The 13,454-nt window shown below is 43.0% G+C and overlaps 1 protein-coding gene across 3 annotated transcripts in view; it reads right to left on the reverse strand.

Annotated features, from left to right (window-relative positions):
- The window catches only part of SUSD6 (sushi domain containing 6), an 80,895-nt gene that overhangs the window by 25,891 nt on the left and 41,550 nt on the right, over positions 1-13,454 (reverse strand). For 2 of the 3 annotated variants that reach the window (XM_061463251.1, XM_061463250.1), the window contains exon 3: positions 11,367-11,396. The exons of the other annotated variant lie outside the window; for it this stretch is intronic. In XM_061463251.1, coding sequence (XP_061319235.1) covers positions 11,367-11,396 — 30 coding nt within the window. The remainder of the gene's footprint in view (positions 1-11,366; positions 11,397-13,454) is intronic. 3 annotated transcript variants of the gene reach the window in all.

Raw genomic sequence — 13,454 nt, forward strand, 5'->3', positions numbered from 1 at the left:
TCCTGGTTTTGTTTGCATGTTTCCCCATCTCCTCTATATTACTGGGGAAAATGGGATTTGAAGTCTTTTAAGGAAAGGGAATAACAGAAAAAACACTATCTTAGTGGTAAGGCAACAGACGCTGCAGAGCTACGTTTAGCAGGCAGCAAATTGCTACCAGGGCAAGAAGCAGTATAACAATTCCTCAAATCCTTCTTTGAAACTTTTGGAAGTTTTCCATTCTTTCAATCTTTTCCACCTCCATACAGTTTGCTCAGCATACAGCAGTTACTCCCTCTCACCAGATACATCCCATCAAGCACAGACACCATCAGAACTTTCTTCCCATTCCCAGCACAATTATAGTCAAAGGCTGTTCAAAGGTGGTTGCTGCATTCATTTTCACAGTGTTGATGGTGTCAGCCTGCAGTGCCATCCTTTATTCTGCCCCTTATCCACCCGTCTTTTCTATTCCCTTTTTAGAAAAAACTACTTTAACCACGCTAAGTATCTAGGATACTACTCATAATAGCTACATCTAGTAGTTCATATGGAGAACAGAGGATAACAGTCTTGGGAAACAGCTCAGCCTCAGTGGAAAGTAACTCAAGTTTGGGAAAGAATGAAGTATCTACTTCCCAGCTGAACTTCCTCATAGTAATTTGTATCTTTCATCAGGGTATTAATGAAATACTGAACAGCACAATCTAAACTAATCATTCCTCTGTGTCCCCTCCTCCCAAATCTGTTCTCACTGGTCAGAGCACTCAGCTGGAATCTGACCACACATCCTTCAGCTAACATCACATTCCCTCTGCGCATGCAAGCAAGAGCCTTTTAAAACCTCACAAGAGGATTTTATGTGAGGATCAAAGTACAAAAAGCGCTTTCCTGAAATCTCTGGATCTTTTCACCAAGTACCCAGGGATTTCAAAGTTACTCTTTCAAAAATTCATGTTCAAGACCTAGCACTGCCAAGAAATAGATTTTCATTCTCCCAAAGGGTTACCCAGCAACAAACCTTAAAATAGGTTCTCAGTTCTTAAACTGATGCTACAATTTTGCAAAAGGCCATTTTGTGGCTAAACACCATTATACTGTGTCAACTCCCATCAAACATAAAGGTGACTCCCCAAGAAGTAGAAACAGAATTTAGTGTTTAGAAAACTAGGATGTTCATAAAAAAAACAGAACAGACCCACTGCTCATTTCTGTTCTTTTTTTCTTCGTACCTTGCCTGAGGACAAAGAGGGCAAAGGCCTCCCAAGCACTGGGAAAAGTCACCTGGATTATGAAAGTGGACTTTTTCTTCCCCATTTTCTTCCCAGTTGGTATAGCTTCATTAGTAAGGTGCATGGAGGTGTCTGTCGTATTAAATGCCATGATCTGCTTTCATAGCCCTATCCCCACAAGCATCAGAACCTAAAGCCATGAAGGCAAATCATAGCAACGTAGTTACTGCACATCAAAGCTGTCGCTGTCACTCTTATTCTCAGGGTGGAAGAAACAATCAGACAGTTGACATTTACTCTTTAGCTCACAGGGTAAACAGAAACCAAGTCACAATACCTCTTCTACTGCTCTGGAAGGATGCTGAACCCACACTATCCTGCAACAACCACAGTGCCAGGCCTAGCGTCCCTTCTGCAGTACCCTTCTGCAGGGAAGAACGAGCTACACAACTGCACCTGCGTTTTCTTCTCAATAGCTGCACTTTCTGAAGTTATCCCTTCCCGCTCCTCTTCAGCTCCACAATGGCAAGGAATATCACCCCAGTGCGTAGAACACACTCCAACAAGACCATTCCTCCATAACAGAAGCTGTTTGTGTCATATAACTTCTTATTCAGAGGCACAGACCTTTGACAATTACGGAAACTGCTTGCACTGGAAAGCAAAACCACATTTAAAGCAGGTTGAAAGTAAGAAGCTGTCATCATGTTGCAGGCAGAACTACATGTACTATTACTACACGTCCTTTGAAACTTCTAATCCCACCCTAACACATTTACTGGCAACAGATTTCCAGTCTAGACTCTGCAAAAAGCTCCCAGAAAAGTAGTTTTTCTGTAATGCTCCATTCTGAGAGGAGGTCAGGCAAATATAGGTACAAAATTAGGGACCTGGCACCCCTCAGAAAAATGGTTAAAACATTTAAAAACAAGGTTCACACCAACAGGAACATGGAAAGCCAATTGAGCAATCACAGCCTACTAGACTGAAGTAAGCTGTCTGGAAGCACAAAAAACCTGTACAGACAGAAATATGTTGCAGTCAAGATCTCCGGGGCTGCAGGACTCCACATAACAGGAAGGATGGTTTTGCAAGAGCTGCTTCAAGGACAAGAATAAACAGCTACTTCTGTCCTATACCATCTGTACTGGCTCCAGTCAGGGGATATGCTTGTTCCATATTTGAGCACCTGAGGAGACTGACCAAAATACATGCATGTAGCTTTCAAACACTCTGCTTGATGACTTGACAAAAAATATCTCCAAGAAAACCACAAACTGTCTCACCATTGCTGCATAAAATTACTTTATTCAGCACACTGGTTTCTAATAAATTACGGCCTGGGGAGTCCTCACAGTAGGGCTCATACCAATGCTGAAGATAACAGAAAAGCCTGTTGATACTGGGCAAACTGGGAACACAGAAGCATCTTTTCAGGTAGAATTGCATCTGGAGAATTAAGCTTCCCTCCATCAGTATTCAGGGCCCAGACAACTCTGACAATGTGTCTGTCCTCATCACAGAACTGGACAAGCTGGAAATAGGAAACTCTGTTGTGCTGGTGGTAGACTTATTATTACAGATAATTACTATTGTCTGGGGGTACATAGCCACCAAGAGGAAATGAAAAAGCATATGGCTCTACCCTGCCTTCCTGAAGCAACTCTGTTCATCAATTTCCAGATGTTATTCAGTTGCTCTGTCGCTCAGAGTAGTCTTGGATTACTCAAGTCACCACTGGAATTTTGCTCTACTTCAGCACTGCATTGCCTGCAAATTTAAGCAGCAGGATACTAAATCCCTCTTTCAGATTGTTAAACACACTGGGCAGTGCTCACATGACTTGAGACATTCTCTCCCAACCAGTGATTACCAGTAGGACGCAAGCACTTTGGAAAATTTCATTTAACGGTAAATATATCTGACACCAAAGCCATCCCACCAGATATCTTCCCTGATTTAAAGAAGATGCAATGCAATTTTTCTTTGCTATTTACTTGCTTAGCCACCGTATCACTTTATAAAGACCAGTTTAAGCTGACAAAAGAGCAAACAATTTAATGGAAACTAAACTATACCATTAAGAAGGGAGGGATTTCTGATACAAGCTTCTTTTATACAAAATTCCTTTTTTGGCATTCTGCCCCATCTCCTTTCTCTTGCCTCCTGCACTCTTGCTGCTTGTTACACAGAATCCCATTACTCTGCTCAGCCATTTCCTTGCCATATTTGTCTCTATTTCATGCTGACAGGAACAAAAGAACGAACAACTTTATTATAAGGATCTATTTGAAAGTTGGTAACTCACTTGCTTCCCTGCATTTAGAATTGTGTCTTCTTGCCCTGGTTTCTTCCCTCCCAGTACATCAGAGGCATATTAATTTAGTTCTCTTAACATCTACTGACAGAAAGCACTTGCAATGGGGGATACAGCAGTTAAGTTCTTATGTGTTCAATTATTTTTACTGAATTGCCTCTTCTTTTAAAATTTGCTGTCTTGTTAAAAGCACATTTGGAAAAGCCCACAAGTTTGCTACTAGCTATTTCCAAGTAATTAAATTCATTAAACCAAATAGGGAGCAAGGGAAATAAAACTACTTTCTCCTTCATGCTTTTTTCCCCTCCTCTTGCTCCATAATTATAAATGCTCTTATATCACTAAACACTATGACCAGCACTTACTAATTCTAATTTTTGCAGCCCTTATCTTTCTCTTGCAAGCCTTAAAACAGTAATTGCCATGAGACTGGAAAGAATGACAGAGGGTGTCCCCTTGCCAAGTAAACCCAAATTTTGATCAGCCCCTCAGAATCAAGGCTGTTTGTTGTTTTGTGCATTCTTTAGTTCTCAGGTTTTCCATTCACAGCGTTCAGATTTACAGTTTTCTCTCCAGCCTGCTTCCGCCATAATTCTGAATATTTAATTCCTAACATCATTACCAGAAAAGGTGCTTTGAAAAGAGGATGCAGGAACTCACACATTCCAAAACCAGCCACACAAAGATGCACAGCAGCTTAGTTTAAATGCAAATTCAAAAGCCTGTGCTACTAGAGTTGGTGGCACAGCGACTCAGTGACTAACTTCCCAAGGAGACAGCCAGCAGATTTGCATAGCTGTGCCTGCTGGTGCATCTGCAGAACCAGAAAAAGGGACAGGACAAGACAGTGACCATAGAGACTTGCATCTCTGCTGCTTTGTGCTTCCTGTCCAGCTCATCTGAGGCACAAGGCACCCAAAAGCTCCACCATCCTTGCTGACATCTTACTGTGTAGACACAGACTCCATCCTTGTTGAAGCTTATGGACAGATGTGTGCCCTACAGAAATACACAGCTTAGAACAGGCCTGGAGACTGGCAGAGTTAGAAATACACTGAATCAACACACACGTCAGCAGCCACCACACTCCTGGAAGGCCTTCCACAGTTCCTGTTTTCACATGGAAAAGTTAAATGCCTCCCTTCCTCAGCACACCAAGTAAACGGTACTGTGTTTACGGAGAAAACTGTATTTCTCCTCCTCCCTGATGCCCTGAGGGACAGCTTATCTATGGCCCAGGCCTGCCACCTCTCTCAAAGACCTATGCAGCTCTTCCAGCTGATGTCTGGCTGTTTGTCTCTGCACAGGAGCCAGGACTCACTCCGGGAGTCCCAGCCCAAGGCTGCTCCCAGCAACACCCAGAGCAAGGGAAGGCCCCGACTCAAACCAGCACTGCTTTGCAAAACCACTTAGTAAGCTATGCCCTACATGAACATGCAAGTCCTTATGGGCACATGCAAAGATTAAGGCATATGAAGACTTTAACCTAAGCATCTGACCCACCATTTCTACAGCTAATGGAACTGGAGAGGAGATAGCAGCTATGGGGATTTTCCACTAGGGCCCAGTGTACACAGGGACTTAATGCAAATTTCCAGCACAAGCAACATCAGAAAGAAAAAGTGAACTCACTGAAAAATGAAGATCAGCTGAACATTGATCTGAGGTGACAGTAATGCACCAGAGTTGCAAGCATCAGGAGTTTAGTTTCACTAAAGGAATTTTTGTTTTTAAAGGCCACCTTATAAAAACACCATCGTTTTCCCAAGGAACCACCATAAAACCATATGCATGAGCAGAGAAAGCGCTTTTTTGGTATCACGAGAGGTGTGGAAGGCAGGCAATGAATAAGACGTGTGCTGCCCACTTCCTTTGGCTGAAATATACGAGACAAACTACCTTAACTTCTTCCTATAAGCATGACTTCAGGATACTTCATCATACACTTGTGACCCCAACATACAGCGTTTAATTTAACTTTTCCATTAGGAAATTCTCAAGACAGTTTCTTCAAATCAGCAAGAAAGTGCTGTCAACTGTGACAGCAAGAATGTGACAACTTCACATCTACCAGCCACATTTAGGCCAACAAACAGCAGCAAGAATCCAGGATTAACATGGTGTAACCACCTTCGCCAACCCTTCAGGAACCACATGCAAGAAAAATAAAAGGAGAGATGGCCAGAAAGCAGCTTGTCAAGTAACAGCCAAAACATCCTCCCCTCAGAACCAGAGGACTGTGGTAATCCCCTTTTTGAAATGCTAATGTCATTACAACCATAGCACCAGAAGACAAGTGGTGAGGTGAGGCCTGCATGACAGAGCCTCTGCTGTGCCCTTACATAGACAATTTAAGCTGGGTCTTTTGTAACTCTCCTCCCTAAAGCTCCCTGCCCGGCATCATGCTTGACAGGAGCCGCAGCTGCCATCCGACCCTCCCGAGGAGCCGGGGTGGAAAGATCAAGCTGATGAATTGATGCGTGGGGCGGGGACCCGGGGCACAGCAGCCGTACACCATGGCCTTGTGCTCTCCAAACACACCAGAACAAAGACGGGCTCGGGGAAGACTTGAAAAAAGGCAAAGCAGAAGGTCCCCAACTGCGCTCTTGCTACTGCTGAACAACCGTACAGCAGTAAGAATTGCTACAGCTGGTCATTAAACTGGGCACAACAGATACTGGGACAGGGGAGCTCAAAGAAACTGATCAACGCACATACATCTATCCTCACAACCCCATGACCCAGCTTAGCCCTGGGGAGGAATCTCTCCCATGGAGAAAGCTACTCCATAGGGATGGAGAGCCATCAACTTCCCTGCAAAAGCAACTCAAACTAGTTGCTGTGGGGAGGTCAGAGATAGGATCAGGCACCACAGGTTTCATCCTGCCACCACACAATATATAACAACTGACAGGGAGACCATCACCACAATGTTTGAGACGTAAATAAGCTAAGTTTTACATTCAGTGAAATACAGCTTAACTGGAAAATCAAGCTTAAGACTGAAACAACATTTGCCTTCCACTAACACTGCTGCGTTTACAGTGATTCCCACTTTACTATGTGGATGAAGTTACTTTAACACTACAGAAATAATACATGAGAGCCCAAACCCTTCTGCTAGAAAAGAAACAGGAACTTCTTTTCTTGTCACCTTGGAAGTTCAGTCATCCCACTGCTGCTTAGGTGTTTGAACTTCTACCTATAGAGAAGTATCTGCATTTAATGAAGAGGTCAACCTCTATTCTCACAGAAGGAAGAAAGGTGACAGACTGCTCTGGGAAGGGAGATGTGTTTGGTGTCTTCTGTGCAGGGTGCACACAGGCAAGCAGCTTTGAAATGCTGCCACCAAATCCAAATAATTTTTAAATTAAAGCTACAAAAGCTTCAGTTCTGCAGGCACCCTCCCTTGGTGCTAGTAACTAACCAATGTGAGGAGAAAAATGTTCTCCACTTCAAGAAACTAATTAAGAGTTCAACAAATGGAAGCAGACATAGCAATAGATGCTTCCCTGCTGGGATAGGATGCAGAACAGACATTCATTTTCATCCTCTCAAGTCTCTCCACAGCACCTGACACAGCCAAGCGTGAAATACTCCCGACCTGCCTGAAACAAGTGGGAAGTGGCCAGAGGTATGCAGTAAAATAGTCAAACCTTTGCTCACCTGACTGCAGTCAAGAGAATGAATCTCCTCACAACACCCCTAATTAGCAGCTTCTACCAGTCTCTCTTGGTTTTACTGACAGCAAGAATCAAGGATGCCAAGAGCAGCCCTACCTGCACACCAGATGGCAGGTTGCAACATCCCCTTTCCCTCATGCCACTCCCCCCAGTACCCATCCAAACTCAACTCTTACATGGAATCAGCTCATGACTGCAAAGAGCTGGTTAAAGTGGGACCAAACATGACCAAGGAAACACTGACAGCTCAGCTCTCCCAACACTGTACATCTCTCCCAACTATTCCAAAATAGTCTAGCTTACTAAATGCCATGGAGGAAACAACCACCACCAAAGTGAAAACCATCAACTTAAAGCTAACATTCAAGTATTTGAGAAGTAAATACAAATAAAGAAATTCAAACCAGAAAGGCCCGAAGGTTAAAATTACAGTAGCTCAAGGACATCATACTTCTACATTGCAGCAAGACTAACTTCTCCTTTGGGCTGCTGACCACAACATTTGCAACAAAACTAGCTTGCTGGGAAAGACAAAGAAATGGTGGACTGAAAGTATACAACTGGAAAAACAAACTTGCCATTTTAATGAATTTCACTATGAGTTGCACTCCAAGGCAAACTCATTGCAGCTTGTGACTATGTTCAGGCTTTTCAGCTTACACAGAAAACAATGAATAAAGTCACAGTCAAACCTAACTACTCAAATGACAAAACCTTTATCTTTTCTTAGTATCATACAACCTAAGTTAATTATGCCAAAAAAAGTGTTTACAATGAAACCTGAAGGCTGATCTCCAGGAGGATTCAGAAGTTACTTTTTCTAGGGAAAGAAAACCACCAACAGAATGGAAGAAGTGCTAGCTTTAGGATAATACAGAGCATTACAGTTATGATCCTTTGCCTGTGCTGAAGAGAAGTAAAGATGTGCTGCAGCATAACATATGGCTCAGCTCGACTCTGACAGTACTGGCTCTTCCCAAAAAGCACGTCAGCAGGTCTAAACCTTCAGCTACTGGAGACTGGTTACTCAGGTTCATCCCCAGGACTCTGAGTTTCAAAGTTAGCTGATCTGAAGATAGGGGTGGAATGGGCCAGAGGAAACAATGTTAAAAAAACCACACTTCTCTTCCAGCAAGGATAAACCAACAGCTGTGAGCTTTGTGTGACACAAAGGAAGCATGCTCCTAAAGGTGTCCGCAGCATCAGGTAAGTCTCCTGGATATCAATTTCCAGGATGCTGGAGGTCCAGAAAAGAAGCATCACCAGAAGTCCCTAACCTACCCTGATATAACTTCATTTCATGCATAGGGTGACACACAGGACCCACCAGGAAAACATCACATGAGCAGCGACCAACAAATACCTTGGTGCTGACAAGGATCCAGGGTCTAGCAGCTTTAACAGGTTTATCTTGTTTACAAGGAAGGGTTCCTCTACAGCGGGTATAGCAGCCAAATAAATGCAGGATGATGGGGGAGAGCAAAGCAGCTTTTAACTCTTTAATTTGAACACAAACTAAGAAAAGCAGAACTTTCTGAGAAAGTAACAGATATTTCTCTAAACATAGCAGCAACCTCCACTTGAAATTCCTCCCTATGTCTTGTTTCATATATGGTTGCTATATGGTCTTTTGCAGTTTCTCTCCCTACCAGATCCCCAGCCACGATGTGAAAGCACTTGTATGCAGACACAGCCAGTGCTTCAGTAACTGTCATCTTTGCTCTCCTCTGCTTCTGCCTTGAGGAGATTCATGCCTTGAAGCTTCAGTCCCTGGAGGGCACACACGCTTCATAACCCTCAAATTCTTAAACTCTCTGTCAGTGTCTCTTTAGCGAGTCCTGCTGCGTATGGAAAAGCCTTGAAAGCCTGATATTGCGAAGACATATCCTGCATCCTGATGTATTAAGAAAAAAAAACAACAAAAACCAAAAAAAAACCAAACCAAAACCAAAAACAAACAAACACACCCATATATACTTCTACTAGAGTTTTTCCTCCCAAGGCCATACTCTTCTCAACCATTCTGAACTGCTTGCATAGTAAAAATACTACCTTCTTTCAGGGCTTACACTACACTTACCCATCAAACAACTAGTTGTTTTTTTAAACCACCAAGATCTTTTTCACAACTCCACCTGTGGAAGCCTTCACCTCCCTGCTTTGCTGTACTGCTCTGTTCCCCTCTTCTCCTTCCTAGAATCTTATTCTCCCCTGACCCTTACTCACCTTCAATCTATTCTACCACCTTCCTAAAAATCTCCACTCACTTCTAGTCCTTTTCTGTGCCTTAAGAGTCTCCAGGTACCTCCATTGCCTTCAAGATGTTCTAGTTCTACCTAAACCAGAACAACTTCACCTGTTGTCTCAGCAGCTGATATCTCTACTGAAAAAGAAGCAAAAGAGAATGCAAAGTTGGCTTAACAACAAAACTGATAGGATCACAAAACAGTTTTATTCTCTGATGGACAATTTTATGGATACCTAAGGGTATGTCTGACACAAAACTCATTTCACACTCTGTTGAGCTTTTTCTCAGGACATAGAAAATGTTCCTTCAAGCCAGAAAAGCAGCAGCAGCCTCTGCCTGGCTCTGCATGCATCAGGCCTACCATGCTTGTTCCCTACCTGAGAGCTGAAAATTCAAGATGTTCATCCACCAGAAATGCTTATCTCTACAGTATTTTTCAAATCAGACATGCTTCTCCCTTTACTGACAAAGTGAAAGATATATCTCAAAAGCATTATTCATGTTTCTTTCTGATCTCAAACAAGAAAAATTTTACCCATAGAATTAAGATGACTGGCTAGATCTAAAATGCTGAGCCTGTAAGATATAAAGATGCTCTTTTGGTACCCTACAGTTCAGTTCTTCGGCTTCTGCTTCCCCTGAAATGCTTCCTTTAACACCAAGTAGATAAATGCACTTATTCTTGCATTCACAACATTGGCCCTACAGAAAAGGAACACAGGAGGCACCTCCAGCAAGCACCAGCCAGGCCAAGGTACACAGCAGTGTGAGAGCATCCCCATCACCTCTTGAGATCTGGCAGTCTTCTCATCACAGGAACTCCAGAAGTTCTCCTCCCCATTCTATAATAAAAGGATCACTGTACTAGGTTGAGCCAAAAAGCTCATTTTATTCTTCAACAAGCCCAATCCACCTAGCACATCCTGTAACTCACCTAAGCAGCCCCATACCTAAGGAGTTACTTCAAATCCCTTCCACTGCATCTGGAACCAAGCAATTCACCAGTCCTCCAACTCCAGTACAATGCTCTGAAAAGCAGAGCCCCAGGGGAATTTTTGCTTGCAGAGGAAGATGAACACTCCCCAGAAGTTTCAGTTCATTAGAAAGAAAATGAATTTTAGATGCAGATCAGTGCACACAGATAAGCAGGTACAACTTCTTGAGACAATGCCATGCTCCTGTCACTGAGTTTCAACTACTCTCACAAAGGTACAAGCACTTTTGAGCTTGCTACTCAAGTGCCTTCAGCTCCCTACAATCACTCCTGACTACAGCTTGTTACAAGCTGTGTCTGTCTCATTCTAGCTCAAGCTGCAGCTTATTTTCCTGCTAGAACAGATACAGAAGCCAAATATGCTTCCCAATTCCTCCCACATTTATATTGATAACATGCCCACTGGAAAGACTTTAGACTTTTTCCAAGCACAAGAAATGGAAAGCAGGAAGCAGGAGTGTCCAATGGAATATATCCAGAGTCATGCTCTGTGATAAGATGTTCATCTTTCTTGATTAAAGGGAACAAAGAAGGTTTTGCCTCAGCTTGCCTTCTCTGTCCTCTCAATCCTCTCTGGCAGCCTCTCAAAATTCTCACAAGCAGCATCTCTTTGTGTGCTTTAATCAAATATTTATTCTATTTGTGTTTTCTTGAGTAATTTGAAGTTAAATGCTCTAGAAGGCACAGGAATCCCTTCAAGCAGAGTGAAACATACAAACTTGACCTTCCTCTCTCAAACTGAGGGCAGTCATCTTTCCCAAATACAATGGACAACAATGAAAACAGAGAGAGATCTTAGCCTATCCAACACAACAGAAGTGTGATGGGAATCCTAGCTCATAGCCAGTTACATTAACCAATAAAACATCACACTCATTTCTCATATTACAGCACTGAATGTAAGTCTACTCACATGCAGGTCCTTTGGATTTGCTGAGCCAACCTACGACAGACAAAGGGAAAATTCAGGATTACTATTATGCTGCTGTGGTTTAATCCAGCAGGTAGGTAAACACCACACAGCTTTAATTCATACTTCAACCACTAGAACTGGTTAAAAATAAAGAAGTTGTGTGGCTTCTTGAAACACCTATTAATCGCTTCAAACCAGTTGCTTAAATATCACTGCCTGGATCAGTGTAGTAACAATAAGAGTATTACAATCTGAATAGTGCAGTTCTGGGCCTGTCTGCAACCACTTCCCAGACACCTTTGCAGCCTGGCCATTATTCCACAGTTCTTCACCATGCTCTTCTGTACCTCTCTGCCCTTACTGAAGTCTCCAAAGGGACTGAGAGGAGGAATTGCACCTGAAAGTGCTTCCCCTTCTCTCCATAGAATCATAGAATAGTTAGGGTTGTAAAGGACCTTAAGATCATCTAGTTCCAACCCCCCTGCCATGGGCAGGGACACCTCACACTAAACCATGTCACCCAAGGTTCTGTCTAACCTGGTCTTGAACACTGCCAGGGATGGAGCATTCACAACTTCCCTGGGCAACTCATTCCAGTGTCTCACCACCCTTACAGTAAAGAACTTCTTCCTTATATCCAATCTAAACTTCCCCTAAGTTTTAACCCGTTACCCCTTGTCCTATCACTACAGTCCCTAATGAAGAGTCCCTCCCCAGCATCCCTATAGGTCCCCTTCAGATACTGGAAGGCTGCTATGAGGTCTCCACACAGCCTTCTCTTCTCCAGGCTCAACAGCTCCAACTTTCTCAGCCTATCTTCATACGGGAGGTGCTCCAGTCCCCTGATCATCCTTGTGGCCCTCCTCTGGACTTGTTCCAACAGTTCCATGTCCTTTTTATGTTGAGGACACCAGAACTGCACACAATACTCCAGGTGAGGTCTCCCAAGAGCAGAGTAGAGGGGCAGGATCACCTCCTTCGACCTGCTGGTCACGTTCCTTTTGATGCAGAGCAGGATATGGTTGGCTTTCTGGGCTGCGAGTGCACACTGATGCCACCTCATGTTCATTTTCTCATCGACCAGCACCCCCAAGTCCTTCTCCTCAAGGCTGCTCTAAATCTCTTCTCTGCCCATGTAGTTCTTCCATGCAGAACCACACCCTCTTTTGAGCTGACCCTGTAATTTCTCCAAATCAACAATCAAATGAAGCTTGGAAGTTAGAATCAAGATCTGATCCTTTGTTCATGCATGACACCTCCCCACATTTCTGTCTGGCCATTTGATGTTACAGTGTCCTCGTTTGCATGACCACTGAATTCATCCATAGCTGCACAAACGCCTTCCTTACAGCTGCACAATCAGAGACAAAGGAAACCTCTGCTTTGCACAGATTCCCAAAGAGCAGGAACAAGTCTGAACACGCTCAGTGACTGGAGTGTGCTCTAACAAGCTGTTCTATGCAATGCAAATAAATACCAGTGGTATTGAAGAGCTGTGCAGAATAACCTTGGCACTGAAAAGACCTTAGAACAGCAAGTGGCAGATCGGCTGCATTTGCATCAGAGACAACACACAGGAATGAAGTTGTTTCAGTTTATTCAAGCTTAATTTTCACTTTAATGGCAATCCCAAAAATTAAAGAGCTAGCTTTATAGCATTTCACATGTGATCAGCCAACAAATCAGGCTGCAGCTAAAACCTAAGTGGACTTAGATTCACTCAGCCTGCATTAATAATAATTTTTAAAGGTTAATATTTAAACTCTTTCCTTTATGGGTATCAATATTTGCTTAATTTGGGATGTTTAATACTTCTATCAACACCCTTACTTGGATTTCCAAGGACCAGGTGACACTATTATCAATAATGAAAGGCCCAACCTATTTTTTGATATGTTTCTGACAGCTGGTTATGAATCCAACACAGATTACATCATTTGGAACACAAATGATAGGAAGCTTTCAGAATACTTCAGAGACTACATGTTAAAATTTAATGAGCAACTTATTCTGATCCATTGTTATCCTTCCAAAAATAGCCTGGCCAGATAGGAGAACTATTGTGAATGAGATATAAACACAAGGCCT

This window comes from Pezoporus flaviventris, unplaced genomic scaffold (genome assembly GCF_033815535.1).
Source record: "Pezoporus flaviventris isolate CSIRO_AGI_PZ_B2104156 unplaced genomic scaffold, CSIRO_AGI_Pfla_v1 ptg000036l, whole genome shotgun sequence".
Taxonomy (NCBI): Eukaryota; Metazoa; Chordata; class Aves; order Psittaciformes; family Psittacidae; genus Pezoporus; species Pezoporus flaviventris.